Consider the following 18935-nt stretch of genomic DNA (forward strand, 5'->3'; position numbering starts at 1 on the left):
AGCCCTAAAAACTACTCTTTAGAAACCCTGAAAACTACTCTTTGCAGTAGTTTTAAACCCTAAAAACTACTCTTTAGACCCTTTCTGCCAAGCTAGTAGGGTCTGCTCTGCCCCTTGGAGCTGCCTGCAAGCAGAGGGTGTTGTTTGATCAAAAGGGGATCACCTTCAGCTGGCCACATCATTGTTTTCCAGTTGTTCAGTAACTGAGGTATCTCAAAGCCTGCTATCATTTCCATCTTGTTTCTATATTCTCAAAATCTTGTTCCTATATTTCCATCAGTTTCTATATTCTCAAAACCTTTTGCCAGGCAATCATATTTCTAAGGCTTTCCTGTTTCATCTTTCCTGCCCCACAGCCCAGGCACACAGACCCACGGCAGCCTCCCAGCAGGGATGTCTGCTCCATGCCTAAAGCCCAAAGCAGAGGCTCCTCTCACTGCCCACATTTCCACAGCAGCACTGAGTGCTGTGCTGCCTCTCTCCCTGCCCTCTGCCCTCCCTTTCTGCTCCTGTTTGTGTTTTTCTAAGCCCCTGCTCCTGCCTGCCCACAAAGCAGCAGCATCACCCTGGGGCTGCCTGTCCTGGGGATCCCCTCCCAGGGATGGATGCTGATGCCAGGCACCACAAATGCCAAGAGCAAACTCCCAAACACAGGGATCACCTCCTCCCTGCAGGATCCCACATCCCTCATGCCCTCAGTTCAAACACACAAACCCCTGGGCATGCCTAGAAATACAAATTTGGCACCATCCTCCCTTGGTCTGGCCCAGGTTCACACGAGGACTCCAGCAAACCCCCTGTGCCTCACATGCAGCAGCTGATGCTTCTCCTTGGCTCACTTGGCAACAGGCAGGAGCTTTCACAGCTCAGTTAATTAATTACCATCCAGGAGGGCTTTGGAGGTCACTGGATGCACTTATGGCTGCAAGGAGGATGCACTCCTGGGCACCACTGCCTTGCTGAGGCTTTCTGCAGGCTGCGGAGGTGGCAGTGGGGTGCTGAGCCACCCCCTCAGACCATGGGGTGTTCCCCTATTTTCTAACACTCTGCAGCAGCAGCTGAGCCCAGGGGGTCAGGCAAGAGCAGAGGTGGCACAGTCCCAGCTGCCAGGGAGTGAAAACACCCAAGAAAAATGCACTTCTAGAGCTTGACTCATCCCCGTCCTTTTAGTCCTTAGGCTGTGCAGTAATTTTAACTTCGGGGGAAAATGAGAACTAATGACAAGTTCCTAAAACAAAAAGGTGCTGGCAGCTAGGGGATGCCATCAATTGTATTTAGGGTGCTCCAACCCTTCCTTTCACCCAGGGGAGGGCTGTGGGATGGACTCCAGGGGTGCAGGATGAGGCCAAGAGCCCAGAGACACCAGGAAAGCTGTGAGGGCAGAGCCGAGGGTGGAAAGAGAGAGGAGGATGAGGAGGGTGGGGAGGACTCACTTGGCTCTCAGGGCCAGCTGCCGGTCGTTGGGGCAAACCCAGGGGCCCGAACCACTGCCAAAAATCATGTCAGCCATGGCCCCAGCCTGGGGAGGGGTGGGGTGGCAGGAGTCACACCTGGAAGAAGCAAACAGAGCTGATCTGCCAGCACCACACACAGTGGGAACAGCCAGACTCTCACCCACAGACAGTGATAAAAACATCCCATCACCCTCATAAAATAGAAGCTAATAAATACTTTCAGATACCTTGAAGGCAAGGCTGGAAGTTTAGATTTTATGGTATACACTGAAAAAAAAAAAAAAAGCTAGACACTCTTTGTCAGTCCTGATTTTTCATTTCAAACTAGAGAAAAGCGTTGTCTGTAAAAATAATCCCTGCCTCCCCACCTCCAGAGCCCCAGCACTGCAGTTCTGACAGAGAAAGCCACTCCAAAGGACACAAAGAAGCTACAGTTGCCTTTTTTTTAACCTCTTAATGGGGTAACAAACAAAAACCCACGCAACAATCAGCATGAATAGTGGCAAGTCATTTCCTTCATTAAAACTGCCTCCATAATAGCCTGATATTTATAACTCCAGCCTACAACAGCAGCTTGTTTGCATCCCCTGATGCTCGAGACAGCACCTCTCGCAGCAGATCTCCTGCTGTGGCTCCTGTCCCTGGCATGGTCACACCAGAGCTCAGTGAAAATTCCTCTGAACTGATCAGGAAAGGCAGCAAGAAACAACTTCCAGATGCTCGTGGGAGAAACATCCCCCAAGGAGACTCTGCAGCTGAGCAGTTCTGAGTCCTACCAGCAGCTCAGATGAATGGAAAGCACCAAGGGACAGGCACAGCCAAAGGATTTCAATGGATGCTGAACGAGGCTTGATGTACTGAGCTTTCAACCAGCTGGATGTGCTCTCCAGCAGAGCGTCTCACAAGCCCTAATGCATAAATTCCCAGGTATTAATGCTTGTCCCCAGCACAGACACTTGCCAGCTTTGGAACCACACCTGCTGGGCAGAGATAAGGTGTTTAATGCTGGTTGGCAAGCAGAAATCAGATCCAGTGGCAGGCCAGGTGTATCACCTGCCAGCTGAGCTGGAGTTCCCAAGCAAACTCTGTTTTTCCAGCCTCCCTCCCCAGCAGTGCTGCAGCCACCCCTGCTATCTGCTGCTGCCACACTGAGCTCTGTGTGCTCTGCCAGGCACAGCCTGGTGGCCTTGGCCCCCTCACACATCAAACCCTCCCTGCTGTGCTGAGCTCACGCGTCCCCCAGCACAGAAACACCAGAGAACTGCCAGCTCCCCCCTGCCAAACCCCACCTCAGCCCCCAGAGCCAAAAGGAAGCAGTTCCCTCCTCTCTCCGGCCATCCCAGTTTCTGGAGAGAGACTGAAAATGCAGCGCTTGCAACAGGCGGGAGGGAAGAGGGGAAATTCCACACAGATTTCTTTCAGTGCAAGGGGAAATGTGTGCAAAGAAAGGTGGAGGCTCAGAAGGGTCTGACTTCTGCAAAGGGAGGCATGGGGGAGATGGGAAAGCTGCAGGAAGCAGGGCTGAGGCAGGAAGGACAGACAGAAATGTCACACAGGAGATTTTTTAAATTAGTCAAAGTGATGGCTCTTGAAAGAGAAGAAAACCTTGAACCCTGGCACTGCTCCCCTCACTCTGCTCAGTGCCACACGCTGGGTTTGCATTTCCATCCAGCCCCAGAACTCCTCCTGCTCTTTTAATCTTCCTGACAATCTCCAGCCAGAGATTGTCTGTTCTCCAGGAGAGAACACCAAGAACACCTTCCCCACTCCCATCCCACAGTGCTCACACCCAGGGGAGCAATCAGGCATGAACAGCACAAGAACACAGAGGCTCCCACCCTCAGGCCTGAGTTAGAAGCAGAGAAAAGCTACAACTGCACACAGAATGGCTGACCTGGGATTTTGCAGCGATTTCCCAAGCCTGTGATGTGTGGTTACAGGATTATATGCATATGTAGCCCCCCACACAAATGCATATATTAAATTACTCCTCAGCTGCACCATGAATTCCTCCCTCCCACTCGTGAACACCTGAAGAACAGCACGGCCCACACTCTGTGTCCATGCAGGGCTCCAGGCAAGCAGCCTGTGGTGCCTGGGGGGTCTTTGGAATAAAACCTGGAGCTGGAGATGAGCCCCAGAGCAGAGCCAGGGCAGAGGAGCTGGCTTTGCCAGCAGCTCTCAGGGTGGGAAGCTGTGCTGGAAGCATCTGCCCCTGCTCAGCAGAGCTTTATCTGCTCCACCAGAGCTGGAGGCGAGTCAGAACAGAGCACACGAGCTGAGCATATTTTCTCAGGAGAGGCTTAAAGGCATTCTCCAGCCTCAGAGCACAGTGAGCTTTGCTCAGCCTGACTGAACAAAAACAAGCAATGTCATGGTCCTCTGCCTCTTGTTACTCAGCATAAGCTCCCTGTCCTCCCCCTTCCCTGAGCAGCATCTGCAAAGAGAGAAGGCAAACAAAACACAGCCTAAAGAGTCACCAGGTCCCAAAAGAGTCTTCAGAGAGATTATTCCCTGAAACATTCACAGGATGTGCCATCTCCTCTGATGGGAGTTGCTGGCTTTCCACTTCTGCCTGTGGAAAAAGCCTGGTGGGGACACAGCTCGAGGAAGGAAACAGGAATGGGGCTGCAGGGCATGGTCTGCTGGGGGAAAAGCAGGGCTGGAGGGAAAGGATTGTCCCTCATGGGTGTGGGAATGATGCCAGAGGAGTGGAAGGCGTGGAGCATCTTCTCTCTTATCTCAGTACAGGACAAGAAGTGCAGGGAAATCAGAAACACCCAGATAGCAAAACCACGCCAGCCTGGGGAGTCGTTTCCGTGGGCTGTGGTGAAATATGCCCCTCCTGCAGTCTTGCATTTTCTCTCAAAAAAAAATACTCCAGTGAGCACCAAGCCATCCCTTCCCTGCCCTCCTCTTCTCTACTGGTGAGAGAGCAAGAGAAACCCACAGCTCCTGGCCCTGCACACAGGGTGACAGCAAAGCACGAGCACTTTGTGGTACAGAAAAACCTCCCACTCCAGGCTTCTGCTTTTTACCTAAATTCAGAATTAAAAGGGGGAGCTCTTATCAATATTCCGTGACCTGCTTTAAAACCACTCCACCTGTTCATTCCTTTCCTGTGATGGAGGAAGTCATGTGAGACAAAACCTCATTAAATCTGAGTCCACCTGGCTGCCCTTGGCACAGCAGTGCCCTGCAGGGCTGCCCCTGCCTGTGGGGCCAGGGGCATCCGGGAGGATGCAGAGCTGAGCACATCCCTGCCTGCAGCTCTGTCTCTGCTGTCTCTGTGACAAGAGTTGTACTCTGGCAACCAGAACTCAGAATGTGATTTCAGTCTGGGAGGGAGAAACCTTCCAGTGAGGGAAGCAGTGGCAGGCAGACACAGCCCTTGGACATGATGCTCTTCAAAGAATTCCTGAGAAAGAATCCAGGTTTTCTCAGCAGAACATCAACATGAGCATGATGAATTTTACCTCAGTAACAGCACAGACACAGCAGGTTGTACCTGCCACCTCACCAGCTGCAAGAGCAGGTGCTTAAGGAAGAATATAGCAGGAATATAACAGAATATAAGAGCACAACACAGCATCCTTCCCCAGAACACCCTCCCAGCCTCCAGGGATCCCTGGCTCGTGCCTGACCCAGCCTGCAGCTCTGTTTAACACCCTCAGCATTTCCCTGTCCCAAATTTACCAGCTTGCTCTTCCAGCACCAAGTCCCTTCCCCACTCCTCCACCTCAGACATTTGGACTTCAGCAAAGTTAAAACTGAAGGGTTTTACTGACACTGAGGCACTCATGGCACAAAAACCTCCTCATGCAGTGACAGAAAAAAATTCCTACACAGGTCCATGATGAGGCCTCCAGTCAGCTTCCATTTGCCTGCCTACTTCAGCTGAGCAGCTCGTAATTTGTTCTCATAGCAAATTAATTAGACTACTTTTTTTTTTTTTTAATATTTCATTTTACAAAAATCAAAATGAAGCAGTTGGCTGGAGCCAAGCTCCCAATTCCCAAGCTGTGTAATTACCTCACCTGCTCCCAGGGCATCACCTCCCTCAGGATTCCCAGGTTTTCCCTCCAAGAAATCAGTGTTGTGTAAAATGCTAATTATTTGTGTTAAAATTTTAAAAGCTTATATAATATGTACATATTGGACATGTATATACTATATGTATATACTATATACTATACTATATTTTACTGTATTTTTACGGATTTTTGTAGTATATTATAGTATATTTATACTATAATATACTATAAAAATAGTATATTTTATATATTACTATATTTTATATGTATATACTATATACTATACTATATTTTTATAGTATATTATAGTATATTTGTGGTATATTTTTATATATTCCTATATTTCTGTAGTATATGTATATACTATATACTTTTATACAACAGTATAAAAATAGTAATAAAAATTAGAGCAATAAGAATTTGGACAATCAGAGTTAGGACAATAAAGGACAATAAAAAAGTAAGGAATTATGACCGTTTGGATGTTTTCTTCAAAAAAGCATGTCTGCCAACAAAGGATTAACTTTTTAAAGTAATAGTTTGTTGTATATTCATATATTTCATACATGATGTAAACATTCTTTTTAAACTAGGGATTTTTTTGTTTATTGTCAACTTCCCCCCTTCATCTTGTAAATTGTGATTTGACTCTGTGGAGTCTGAAAGGAGGTAGGAGTTTGGTTATTCTCAATAAGAAGGTAATAATTTTTCCTCTTTGGGATTTTAGTGTCTTGTTGTTATCTCTGTATGAAGAATTTCTTGATTATCTTATCCATTCCTTGAGCTGGTTAGAAAAGTATCTTGCACAGTTTGTATTTTAACATCATGTTATAGCCTAAAATTATATTTAACACACTACTTAAAAGGATTAACACAGCATAACTTTCTAACACAACCCATACAATATTCATGTTAATATTTGCAAAAAGCCAATCACATAATACACATTTTTCACAGTGAAATCACCTCCTGCTCTGCAGCCAGACCCCATTATCCCAGGGAAACCTTGGCAACCCAGGAGTGTTTGCTGGTGTTGCCATGACACAAATGAGGGGCAGGGATTGATAAGGTTAACCCAGCTCACCAGCAGGAAGGTTCTTGCTGCAGCCACCACTCTTGCCCTGTGCTTTAAAGGCCCCCAGCTGTATTTCAGAGCTGGTTTGAAGTGCCAGGAGAACCCTCGGGGCTGGAGGAAATGCAAAGTTGGCTTGGGAGCCAGAGCAAGGCTGAATCAGGGTTTGGAGAAGTTTTTCTCACACCTGAAGCACACTGAGCTGCTCATTCACACCCACATCCAGCAGTTCCACAGCCCCTGCAGCAGGAGCCTGCTGTGGGCACCAATAAAATGCTGGAAAATGATTTTATAAGGGCTGAGCAGGGCCAGGAGATCCCCAGCAGCTCCCTCAGGCAGAGACACACCTGGGCATGGCTGAGGAGCAGCATTTTGGCATTCCTTACACACCCTCAGCAGGAGATGGAGAGCCAGGAGACACAGGGAATCCAACAGGATCAGAGATAACACGGGGATCTAATGGGATCAGAGCAGACACAGGGAATCCAATGGGATCAGAGCTGACACAGGGAATGCAATGGGATCAGAGCAGACACAGGGATTTAATGGGATCAGAGCTGACACAGGGAATGCAATGGGATCAGAGCTGGCACAGGGAATGCAATGGGATCAGAGCTGACTTGCAGCTTGGGCCAAAAGACTGCCCAAATAAACACCACAAAGCTTTGCCAAGCATGGAGAGAACAACTTAAGGACCAAATCAGGGAGACCTTCCCCATGAAAGCTCCATCCAAGCAGCATCAGTGCCAGCAAAATGGGGACAGCCTCATTCAGATCCTCATTCTGGCTGGGCCAGCCCAAACCAAACACCAGCTGGGAGCTGTCCTCATGGTGAAAGGCCAAGCTGGTAAAGAAGTGGGTGAGGATGAGGTTTGGGGGGGAAAACCAAGAAGTTTCCTCTCCACCACAGCTGCTTCCCAATCCCAGCAGCAGCAACAAGAAGCCAAACTGCTTTTAAGATGCAGCTTATAAAGAGTTTTTAAAATACAATGCCCTGGAGGCCCATGCCAGTCCCGTGAGTGGGAAGATAAAATCAGCTCGACAGGAAAGCCGACATCCAGCACCAACAATTCTGCATGAACGAGAGGCACTTGGTAGTGTGGCTACCTGAGAGATGGTGAGCTGCAAAAAAAAAAAAAAAAAAAAAAAAAACCAACAAAAAACCCCAAACCAAACCAAAAAAAAAAAACCACCAAAAAAACCCAAACGGGTTTTGCCAAAGCAAAGCAGCCTCCAGGTGCCCCAGCACCCCTTGATGCCGGGGAGGAAAGCCAGCACTGTTCCACCTGCCAAGGTGTATCTTTATTTATCAGACTTTGGACCCATTTCCTCCTGATCCCCAGCCAGGCAGGTGCCTTATGCAAAGTGAATAATTCATGAAGACAGCAGGCTCAGGTTGATCTGGCATGGGAGAAGGAAATTAGCATCTAAATGGCCAATTAGAGAAACTCATTTCACTATTCTGATATGCTAAAAAGTTCAGGCTGCAGGCTGGCAGTGTGGCACCTCCCAGCCTCCAGAGAAGCATCAGGTTTCTTAGAAAGAATGGGACAGAGGGAAGCGCTGAGCACGGGCCAGCTTTGTCCAGGAATCCCGTGCAGAAGAGGAGCCTCATGCCAGCCTGTCCCACGGGTAAACTCCAGTGAACCAGGAAAAGAACAGCTCCTGGCCGTGGAGAAACTCTGCTGAGCAGCCAGGCCTCCCCAAAAACTCCCTGTCCTCCGAGCCACAGGCCTGCTGGCACATCTGGGAGATGGAAGAGCTTTTCTCGGCATCCTTAAGGTGGAAAACTGGTTTTAGGCACCCTTGAACAGCACCACAAACGCGGCCGCTGCGAGGCTTTTATCACCCCGGACATCGTTGCTACGAGCAGAAGGAAAGCCGTGGACTTTGACCAGGGGCTGGAGAGCACCTGAGCCAACGTGCAGCACCCCAAAAACCCCGAGGGTGGGCACAGCATGTCACTGTCACCTGCACGTCCAACCTTAATAACCCTCTCCACCCCTATCCTGTTCCCACTTTGATCTAACAGTCGCAAGAATACCCTCAAGACCATCACAAGTACAGTCAAAACCTCCTTCCTAATCAGCTTAATCCCCATAACAACCTACATTTACTCGGGAACAGAAAGCCTAACTTCTTTCTGAGGATGAAAATTCATTACAAACTTCAAAATTCCCATCAGCTTAAAATCAGACTTCTACTTGCCTTCCTCCCTGTCACACTGTTGGTGTGGTATCACCTAAAACCCAGGACAATCCACCCTGCCAGGCTCCCAAAAGCAGGACGTGCTGGTAACTTTTCCACACATCGCTTTCACCTCCACCTGTGGCTCGTTTCCCTGCACACCTTTCCCACTCGCAGTCAATTCCCTTCAGAGCCCGAATCCCACCCAGATTCCCAGAAGGGCCGGGGGTGGGAAGGCACCTGCGGAGCTCCTGCAGCCCAGCCCTAGGGCAGGCTCGCAGGTCACATCCCGGCCATCTCCCAGCTGCTCCCGGAGCCTTTCAGGGACCTCTCCCCCGGCTCTGTGTGCCCCGAGCCCCTCCAAGCTGCTCCCCCTTCCCAGAACCCACAAACCCCGGGCACGCCGCTTTTCCTCCCGCCGCCGGCCGCTGGATCCCGGCTCAAACTCCGCCCAAACCGAGCCGAGTTAGGCTGAGCTGAGCCGAGCCGAGCCGGGCTGAGCCGCTCCCCCCCGCACCCACCTGCGCTCCGGCCTCACTCGCGGCCGCTCCCGGAGCCGCTGCCCCGGCGGGACGAGGCGGAAACGGAGCCGCACCTGCGCCCGCCCCCGCCCGCCCTCCGCGCGTCCCCTGCTGGTGTCCGGAGCGGCCACCGAGCGGCCCCGAGCGGCCTGGGCACCGCCACATGCACTGGGAAAGGCTGGAGGGGATGTGGGCACTGCCAGATGTGGATAGGGAGGGCCTGGAGGGGATGTGGGTACAGCCAGATGTGCATTGGGAAAGGCTGGAGGGGTGTGGGTACAGCCGGATGTGGATAGGGAGGGTCTGGAGGGATGTGGGCACAACCAGATGTGCATTGGGAAGGGCTGGAAGGATGTGGGCAGAGCCAGATGTGAATAGGGAGGACCTGGAGGGATGTGGGCACAGCCAGATGTGACCTGGGAGAGGCTGGAGGGGATGTGGGTACAGCCAGATGTGGATAGGGAGGACCTGGAGGGGATGTGGGTACAGCCAGATGTGCCCCAGGTCCTGTGTGAGGTTCTAGACACTGCCAGCTGTTCACCAGGAGCAGAACAGGGCTGTGGGCATAGCCAGATGTGATCCAGGTGAAGCTAAGGGGGATGTGGGCACTGCCAGATGTGCCCCAGAACCTTTTCTGGGCTCTGGGCACTGCCAGATGTGTGTCCCAAAACAGAGCAAGAGCCCATGGGAAAAATACACCCAACCATAAACAAGGAAAGGTGGTACCAAAACAAACTCTGAAAAAGACCAAACAATAAGTTTCCCCAAAAAATAACAACAAAAAAACCCACCCAAACCAGAAACAAAACAAACAAAACTACCCAACCAAACAAACCACAAACCCACACAAACAGAACAAACCCTCCAACAATCAGAAAAAGAATGAAAAAAATCCCCAAAAACCAAACCAACCCAAAATCCACACAAGAAACAAACAAACAAAAACCCAACCCCAACAAAAAAGGATCTTTAGAACTGAACAAGGGCACCTGCCAGGCCTGGGACAAGCACAGGGGACTCAGACCTTTTAAAACTGAAGGACCCAAACCTCCTGAGCAATCCCAATTACAGACATTTGCTGGTAATAGCAGCAAAATTTGGGTTTGTGGAGGGACAGCCTGAGATCCTGTGGTGAGTCAGCAGCAAATCACAGGAACACAATTATTCCTTTGCACCAGAACACAGGAATTTGGTCTCCTTACTGTCTAAATGTCCAGTTGATTCTGTGAGTAAATTTGCCGTGTGACAGGAAGGGATGGGGGGGAAAATAGGGAGGGAAAAGAGAAAGGAAGAGAAAATAAATTGTGTTTCTATTGCCCATTCAGAGCTGGCTCTTGAGAGATCTGGAGCTTCTGCAAACCCTTTCACCTCCACACATCCACCAGGGTCAGCTCAGGGACCCTCAGCCACCTTGCACCTGAATCAAGCTCAAGTCTAAGCAGATAATTTTCTTTTTGATTCAGGCAACTGTTGAAAAATACATCAGAGGGAGCATTTTGCATGAACACAGAGCCTGCAGCTCCATGGAAGAAAACACTTGACGATGACATTTCGCACCAGGGTAGTTCTTCCACATAGTCAATAATATAAATAAATTAAACACACAGTTCAGCCAACTTCAGGAAGAAGATAAATTACCTTATTTAACCAGCTGTGCTGGCAGGGAAATAACACACATCTCAGAGCCTGCATCCATCCTGCTGTTGAATTTTTCTTGTCAGGATCCCCACAGTTGCTCCAGAGTCTGCAAGGCTGGGCCTTGGCAGCTGGATGCCACAGAGAATAAATATGATGTTACATTAAAAAATTTTAAAGGCTAAATACAAGGTTTTATCTTTGATAGCACCAAGTCAATTTTTAATAGACTCGTTTCTCCGAAGCCAGGCACTTCCAGTTCCACCCAAAGAACCCTTCAAAGTCTCTCTTTTATCAATGATGGGTTTTGCTGAATTATTCACCAGATCACAGCTGCCAGAGATTTAAAATATCCCCGTGACAAGCACAATGAGGGATAACAACCTCCTCCTGCAGGCTCACCAGTGCTGCTGACAGTGGCACCATGCCTGCCCTCAGCTGATCCCTTCTCCTCTCCTGTGTCACCTCAGGCTGGGATGTTCCCCAAGGAATGGCAAAGAAGGAGCAGCTTTTTGGAGAGGTTGAACTTGGTCCTGCAGAGGAACCACAGGTGCTTAAAAGCAGCTTTATTGTACAGCAGAATGGTCCAAGCTGGGAGAATCCTGGAGTGCTCCAGGATTCCCAGTTTGGACACTGGGCTGGTGAACACCAGGAGGTCAGCCTGGCTGGATCCTTATCTCTGAGCAGCAATTTCCCAGGAAAACTGGAGCAAGGAGCTGTCTGGCACTGCTTCCCCTTCTGCCTGACTGCCCCAGCTCAGTTCAGCTGCTTCACAATTCACAGCAAGAAGTCCAGGGCTTTTCTCCAAGCTGTTGCTCTGATTGCAATCCTCTGATTCAATTTGTGTTCGTCCCTCTAATTACCTCTCCTTAATAAAATGTCAATGATTCTGTCCCTAATCTGAACCAAAAAGGTCTTGTTTACAGAGCACACCTGCTCAAGGGTGTGCAAGACAAAACAAATGTTGGAGGAATACTGATGCTTCGCAGCAAAATCTGCAGATTTTTTAACCTGTTTTAAATAAAAATTCCCAATTCTGATCCACATTTTGCTTGCATGGGCAAGGCTCAGGTTTAATTCTCCTTTCCCTGTTCACATTGAGCCTGCAGCTCCCACAAGATCATTTCACAAGGCTTCCTTGGTATCCCATGTGTAGATTCATACACAACTTCCATGCCTCTGTGGCACAGGAAAATGATGCACATTTGGGAATAAACTGAGAAATTTAGAGAAATTGCTCAGTGTAGTTGTATCCAAAGTCAAAAAGGGCACTGGGGTTTGCCTGGGGATTTTGCCCTTTCGGGATAACCCAATCTGCTGCCAGGGGCACCCCAGCTCCCAGCCCCTGCAGCAGCAGGATGGGCAGATCAGCCAGGAGAAAGCTGCTCCTACCTGTCCTGACATCCAGGGAAAAGCTGTCAGAAGATGATTTTTTTTACAGGCAGCTCAGGCCAGCAGCTCCCACTGGGCTCTAATTTTGGCTGGCGAGTCAGGTTTTATCATAATAAAATTAACAACATCCACCACTTGTCATCAGCAACAAGTAATCCCCTTCCAAAAATACCACACTGGTATGGATGAATTATTTACACTCCATCACTGCTGCTGCTGCTTTCCTTCTCTTCTGCCCTGTGTCACTGTCCCTTTTATCCACAGGCAGCTCTGGGGACCTTCTGGCTGCTGTCCAGCATCAGCACTGGGCATGAGAGCATGGGTGGGAGCAGGAGCCTGATGCCACCTCCTGTCCCACTGCCACCAGCAGTGCCACATCTGAACACATCAGGACAAAAGAGGAAGGGAGGAGGAGGAAAAAGCACCCAAAAAGGATTAAACCACTTGTTCCTCCCAGGGTGAGGACCTGTAAGAGGAGCATGGATTCAGCAGCTGTTCCTGGAGTTGTGAGGAAGGATTTTCACCTCTGGAGTCTGCCAGGGTCTCACAGCTCTTCCCACCAGCCCCCAGCAGCAAGGACAGAGCTGCACCAGCCCCAAAAACCTCAGAGAGATGCTGCTGCCTCAGAAAATGTGCTTCCACTATTCTGGTGGGAGTAAAGGTGGAGAGGGAGGGAAAGGAAAAGGCAAACTGGGCTAGAGAAAGGGAAACAGGGAGAGGAAGGAAGGGAAAGATGAGTTTCCCTCAGCCCCTTGATTTACAGGGCTGAGGTGTGTGAAGGGATGGGATGATTTGGGGTTTGGTGCTTCCCCTACCAATCCTGCAGCACCTCAGGGCTGGGACAGGGACAAGGGACAAAGGACAGGCACAGCCCTGCACCTGCTCACGCAGGGACAAGGGTAGGGAACGGCTCCCAGTGACAAAGGGGCGAGTCCAGGCTTGTCCCTGTGTCACCCTGCCCTGGAGAGCTGCCGGGAGCTAGGGAAGGCACTGGCATGGAGGGAGGAGAGGGGAAGGGAGAAAGTGAGGAAGAGGAGGAGGCAGGGAAGGGCTGAGGGGAGATGGGGGGAAGGCTCACAGGGGAGGGAGGTGCAGAGGGGTCACAGACAGGAGGGAGGCCACGCTGGGGCTGCTGAATTTCCTCCCTCTGCTCCCTGCCAGGCCATTCCAGGGCTGTTGGGCAGCAGAGGGATGAGGGCAGGAGGAGGAGGAGGAGGGACCCGGGACCCCCTCCAGCGGCTGGCACGAAGCCACCAGGGAGGAAGAAGCCACCACGCAGGAGTGCCACCAGTGCCATCACCGTCAGCACCAGGGCAGGTGAGAAAAACCAGCTTTTCCCAGGAAACCACCGATGGTGATTTAAAAGCTTGCCCTGCCCCCTGTTTATACACAGATTTTCCTCTCTAGCTACAAATTGATCCCAGAGATGGAGCACATGTAACTGCAGAAGGCACCTGCTGGGGAATAGAGAATTCCATAAACTGCCCGGGATTTGGGATGCTGTTAATATTTAGGGGATATTTAAATATTCACCCTTGCACTGGGTTACAGCACTAATCTATCAGTCAGGGTGAGTGGTTGGTAAAACTACGCGACTGTCGTAAAAGGTGCCGTAAAGTGCGACTGTCGCAAAAGGTGCCGTAAAGTGCGACTGTCGTAAAAGATGCCGTAAAGCAAACTGTCGTAAAAGCTGCCGTAAAGTGCGACTGTCGCAAAAGGTGCCGTAAAGCGCGACTGTCGTAAAAGGTGCCGTAAAGCAAAACTGTCGTAAAAGGTGCCGTAAAGTGCGACTGTCGCAAAAGGTGCCGTAAAGCAAAACTGTCGTAAAAGGTGCCGTAAAGTGCGACTGTCGCAAAAGGTGCCGTAAAGCAAAACTGTCGTAAAAGGTGCCGTAAAGTGCGACTGTCGCAAAAGGTGCCGTAAAGCAGAACTGTCGTAAAAGGTGCCGTAAACTGCGACTGTCGTAAAAGGTGCCGTAAAGTGCGACTGTCGCAAAAGGTGCCGTAAAGCGCGACTGTCGTAAAAGGTGCCGTAAAGCAAAACTGTCGTAAAAGGTGCCGTAAAGTGCGACTGTCGCAAAAGGTGCCGTAAAGCAAAACTGTCGTAAAAGGTGCCGTAAAGCAAAACTGTAGTAAAAGGTGTCGTAAAGCGCGACTGTCGTAAAAGGTGTCGTAAAGCGCGACTGTCGTAAAAAGGTGCCGTAAAGCGCGACTGTCGCAAAAGGTGTCGTAAAGCGCGACTGTCGCAAAAGGTGCCGTAAAGCAAAACTGTCGTAAAAGGTGCCGTAAAGCGCGACTGTCGCAAAAGGTGCCGTAAAGTGCGACTGTCGCAAAAGGTGCCGTAAAGCGCGACTGTCGTAAAAGGTGCCGTAAAGCGCGACTGTCGTAAAAGGTGCCGTAAAGTGCGACTGTCGCAAAAGGTGCCGTAAAGCACGACTGTCGTAAAAGGTGCCGTAAAGTGCGACTGTCGCAAAAGGTGCCGTAAAGCACAACTGTCGTAAAAGGTGCCGTAAAGTGCGACTGTCGCAAAAGGTGCCGTAAAGCAAAACTGTCGTAAAAGGTGCCGTAAAGCAAAACTGTCGTAAAAGGTGCCGTAAAGCGCGACTGTCGTAAAAGGTGCCGTAATGTGCGACTGTCGTAAAAGGTGCCGTAAAGCAAAACTGTCGTAAAAGGGCGTGCCGTTTAGGCGTCCTCCCCAGAGACTTTTAGGACACAGGTTTTTAAAGCACTTTTATAGGATCTCCTGCCGGGATCTGCCTGCCGAGGAGGTGGTCCCAGCTCGCTGGGCGCTGCTTGAGCTGTGTTTGCTGCACGGGGGATGCCTGCAGCACACACCCCGCCGAGCTCCGCCCCTCCTGTGACTCCGCCCCTCTCCACCGCGAGTCTCCAGCGGGACACGACACGCCCCCCCCCCCCCCCCCCCGCGCGACCGCACAGCTCCGGCACCCGCGGTCCTGGTCACCCCTGCCGGCCCGCCCCCGCCCTCGTGGCCCCTCCCACCGCTCCCGCCATCCCCGCCTTTGCCACCCCGTTGGCTCCCGCTCTCCCGGCTCCCGCGGGCCCCGCCCCTCAATCCCGCCTCTACGAGCCCCCCCTCCGCGTCACCGCGGCCCCGCCCCCTCCTGCCCCCGCCGCTCCCCCCCCCTCTACCCGCGAGTGCGGCCGCTCCTGCCGCCCCCCATGTCCCCCTCACCCCCTTTGCCGATACAGCGGGGTCGGCTGTGGCCCCAGTCCCGCCGCTGCTGCTCTGCCTCTGCAGTTCCCTGCAGCTTCCGGATCTGCAGTGCCGAGCACGCCTGGCGCGGCCGCGCCACGCCCCCACTGCCTCCTGTGCGCGGTGCCGCGGGAAGCTCTGCCCTCCCCCCCCCCCCCCCCCCGCCCGGCGTTCCAAGCGCACGCAGCGCACCCCGAGCTGCCCACGCGCCCGTCCCTGCCGGCGTTTGGGCGCAATCCCCCGGTCCCGGCACGGCACTGCTTGCGCTGGGACCGGAGCGCCCCAGCCCGCCCACCACCCCGTGCCGGCGCCGCGGCGTCTGCACCGGTGGCTGCAGCCTCTGCCGTGCCTGCTGCCGCTCCAGCCCGGCTTCTGCCGTGCCTGCTGCCGCTCAAGCCCAGCCTCTGCCGTGCCTGCTGCCGCTCAAGCCCAGCCTCCCGTCAGTGCCGCCCCTGCCCGCTGGACCAGCAGCCACCCCAGCCCCCAGCGGCCGCACGCCGCGGCCGAGCCGCCGACCAGCCCATCGCTCGCCATGGCCGCCCCGCAGCACCTCCCGCCGCCCCCACGCCGCCCCTCCCGCCACCCCGGGATCATCTCCCGCTGACGAGCCCGCCCCGCCGCCGCCCGTGGTCGCTTTCTGGCTCCTGCCGCCGCCGCTCCATGGCGGGCCGAGCCGTGCCTTCCCCAGCACAGCCTCCCGCTTAAGAGCTGCTGGATGCCGTGGCTCCGCCGCCTCCTGCAGCCACGGCCGTCCCGGCGTTCGCAGCCGCAGCCGCGGCTCCGTTCCCGCAGCTCCGCCGGCACCCCCTACGCAGCCGAGCTTCCGGGATCAGCCGCACGCATGCGCAGTTCTGTCCCCACGGCCCCGCCCCCCGCCCCCCCCCCCCCCCCCCCGCCGCCGCTGGCCCCCCCCCACTGGCAAACCGGGCAAGAGAAACAGGAAGGGAAAGGTGAGTTTCCCTCAGCCCCTTGATTTACAGGGCTGAGGTGTGTGAAGGGATGGGATGATTTGGGGTTTGGTGCTTCCCCTACCAATCCTGCAGCACCTCAGGGCTGGGACAGGGACAAGGGACAAAGGACAGGCACAGCCCTGCACCTGCTCACGCAGGGACAAGGGTAGGGAACGGCTCCCAGTGACAAAGAGGCGAGTCCAGGCTTGTCCCTGTGTCACCCTGCCCTGGAGAGCTGCCGGGAGCGAGGGAAGGCACTGGCATGGAGGGAGGAGAGGGGAAGGGAGAAAGTGAGGAAGAGGAGGAGGCAGGGAAGGGCTGAGGGGAGATGGGGGGGAAGGCTCACAGGGGAGGGAGGTGCAGAGGGGTCACAGACAGGAGGGAGGCCACGCTGGGGCTGCTGAATTTCCTCCCTCTGCTCCCTGCCAGGCCATTCCAGGGCTGTTGGGCAGCAGAGGGATGAGGGCAGGAGGAGGAGGAGGAGGAGGGACCCGGGACCCCCTCCAGCGGCTGGCACGAAGCCACCAGGGAGGAAGAAGCCACCACGCAGGAGTGCCACCAGTGCCATCACCGTCAGCTCCAGGGCAGGTGAGAAAAACCAGCTTTTCCCAGGAAACCACCGATGGTGATTTAAAAGCTTGCCCTGCCCCCTGTTTATACACAGATTTTCCTCTCTAGCTACAAATTGATCCCAGAGATGGAGCACATGTAACTGCAGTAGGAGGCAGAAGGCACCTGCTGGGGAATAGAGAATTCCATAAACTGCCCGGGAGTTGGGATGCTGTTAATATTTAGGGGATATTTAAATATTCACCCTTGCACTGGGTTACAGCACTGATCTATCAGTCAGGGTGAGTGGTTGGTAAAACTACAGAAAAGGAAGGGTAAATTCAAAAAATTTTCTGTGCAAAGGAATAATTCCATTCATTTGCTCTGTCTTAGTACAAAAAGTGCCTGAAATTTTCCAGAAATTGTACTATTAAAAAAATAAAATCATATGGCTCACTTTATTAATGGATGGCAGCTTAAAAAAAATCCCCAACAACTCAGAATCAATTTCCTGCTAAAACTGAGTCAGGCAAATGCAGTGAACTTGATGCCAGTGCAGAAGTGCTATTAATGCATTAACAGCTTCAATAAATACATTTTACAGATGTGACAATCCCTATCCTGGCCAATCGGAAAAATATCTATTTCCTACTTAAAAATAAGATTTTTGGGCCATTACTATTTTTCCCATAGATTTGGGGTTGTATTAAGGCACAGCAAGCCGTTGGCTCGTTTTATTTTTGTTTTATGAAATAATCAGGAAAGCCTGAGAGGCAACACTTACCTTTTTTCTAACAGCATTTATCATTTCAACAGCAGAACAAGACCACAAAAGCAGAAAGCAGCGGGCCCACTCCCCTCCAGCACTTCACATCCCAGCTCCTGGGAGGAACCCTGACTCAGCCCAAAGCTCTGCAGAGGGGAATCAGGAAGATGCAAAAATAAACGAGGCTGTAGCATCAGCTGGCAGCATTTTGGGTTCTGCTGGGGCAGGGGAAGGTCTCTGTGCTCAGCTGAGCCAAAGCCTCCGCTGGGATGGGATTCTGGAGGATCCCCAGGCAGAGAGGGAAAGGCTGCAGGTTTATAGGGTGAACAGGAGGAAAAGGTATGAATTGTACATCCAGGAGCACTTCCCAGCTGCCAGGAATTCCCCACCCCTCCATGGCAGCAGCAGGTAAAGGAGATTCCTGCAGTAATTACTTGGAAGAGCAAAAATTGCTGTGCCTGAATGCTGATTGAAGAATTGCTGTGAAATGAATGCTGAAGGAGCCTCCGAGCTGCACTAGGGGTGTCACCCAAAATCCCAACAATTTCTGTATCCTAACAGTGGTTCCTCAATGTCTGTGTGGAGAAAAGGACATTTATATTTCAATAAACAAACCAATCTGTTAAAATATGGCTGCAACTCAGACTGCATCAATAATTAGAAGTGCTCCTTTGCACACTGTGTTTGTGCTAATTATTGCTGTTGGTTTATTTACAAATAACACTGCTAAACTTTCCAAGTATTCACGTTGTACACTGCAGATCTCTGAGTACTTGAAGGACCAGACACCTTGTTTAGAGGCTGAAATTATTTCCAGGCACATGAACTTACCTTCCTTGAAACTGAGCGAGCTGCAAAGTCAGGATGGGAATGCAGCCCTCACCTCCTGGCTTTTGATCCAATTGTTAGGTTGAGTGGTTTATTTTGTAACAAAAATTCAGTATCCCAGACCCTCAGATGTGACATTCTGGAGAAGCAAATGTGAAAGGGAAACAGCACATCCAGAACAACAGGGCTTCCTTGGAATGGTGGCTGCTAATTAGAAGCTCATTGGGCCAGTATGAATTAAAAATCACATGAGCAGCCTTGTACTCCCCAACTTCAAATTTTTATAGTAAAATAATGTTTTTCATACAGAGTGTCATGACAATATTTAAGGAGA

At 51.7% G+C, this 18935-nt stretch overlaps 1 protein-coding gene and 1 long non-coding RNA gene across 10 annotated transcripts in view; one reads left to right on the top strand and one right to left on the bottom strand.

Moving 5' to 3' along the window:
• RPH3AL (rabphilin 3A like (without C2 domains)) overlaps nucleotides 1-15634 on the bottom strand; it is a 46151-nt gene extending 30517 nt beyond the window's left edge. For 3 of the 9 annotated variants that reach the window (XM_077188518.1, XM_077188517.1, XM_077188516.1), the window contains exons 1-2: nucleotides 9269-9366; nucleotides 1434-1550 (exon numbers count right to left, since the gene is read on the bottom strand). In XM_077188518.1, the coding sequence (XP_077044633.1) occupies nucleotides 1434-1510 (77 nt within the window). In that variant the 5' untranslated portion in view covers nucleotides 1511-1550; nucleotides 9269-9366. Of the gene's footprint in view, nucleotides 1-1433; nucleotides 1551-9268; nucleotides 9368-10906; nucleotides 13330-15487 lie in introns of those variants that run through there. The other 6 variants (XM_077188522.1, XM_077188521.1, XM_077188523.1 and 3 more) reach the window with 6 other exon arrangements.
• LOC129129393 (uncharacterized) lies at nucleotides 13480-17969 on the top strand. Its single transcript, XR_013184822.1, has 2 exons — nucleotides 13480-13612; nucleotides 17824-17969. It is a non-coding gene; the product is annotated as an uncharacterized LOC129129393 (long non-coding RNA).
• Nucleotides 17970-18935: the final 966 nt, after the last annotated feature.

This window comes from Agelaius phoeniceus, chromosome 20 (assembly GCF_051311805.1).
Source record: "Agelaius phoeniceus isolate bAgePho1 chromosome 20, bAgePho1.hap1, whole genome shotgun sequence".
In the NCBI taxonomy this organism is placed as follows: Eukaryota; Metazoa; Chordata; class Aves; order Passeriformes; family Icteridae; genus Agelaius; species Agelaius phoeniceus.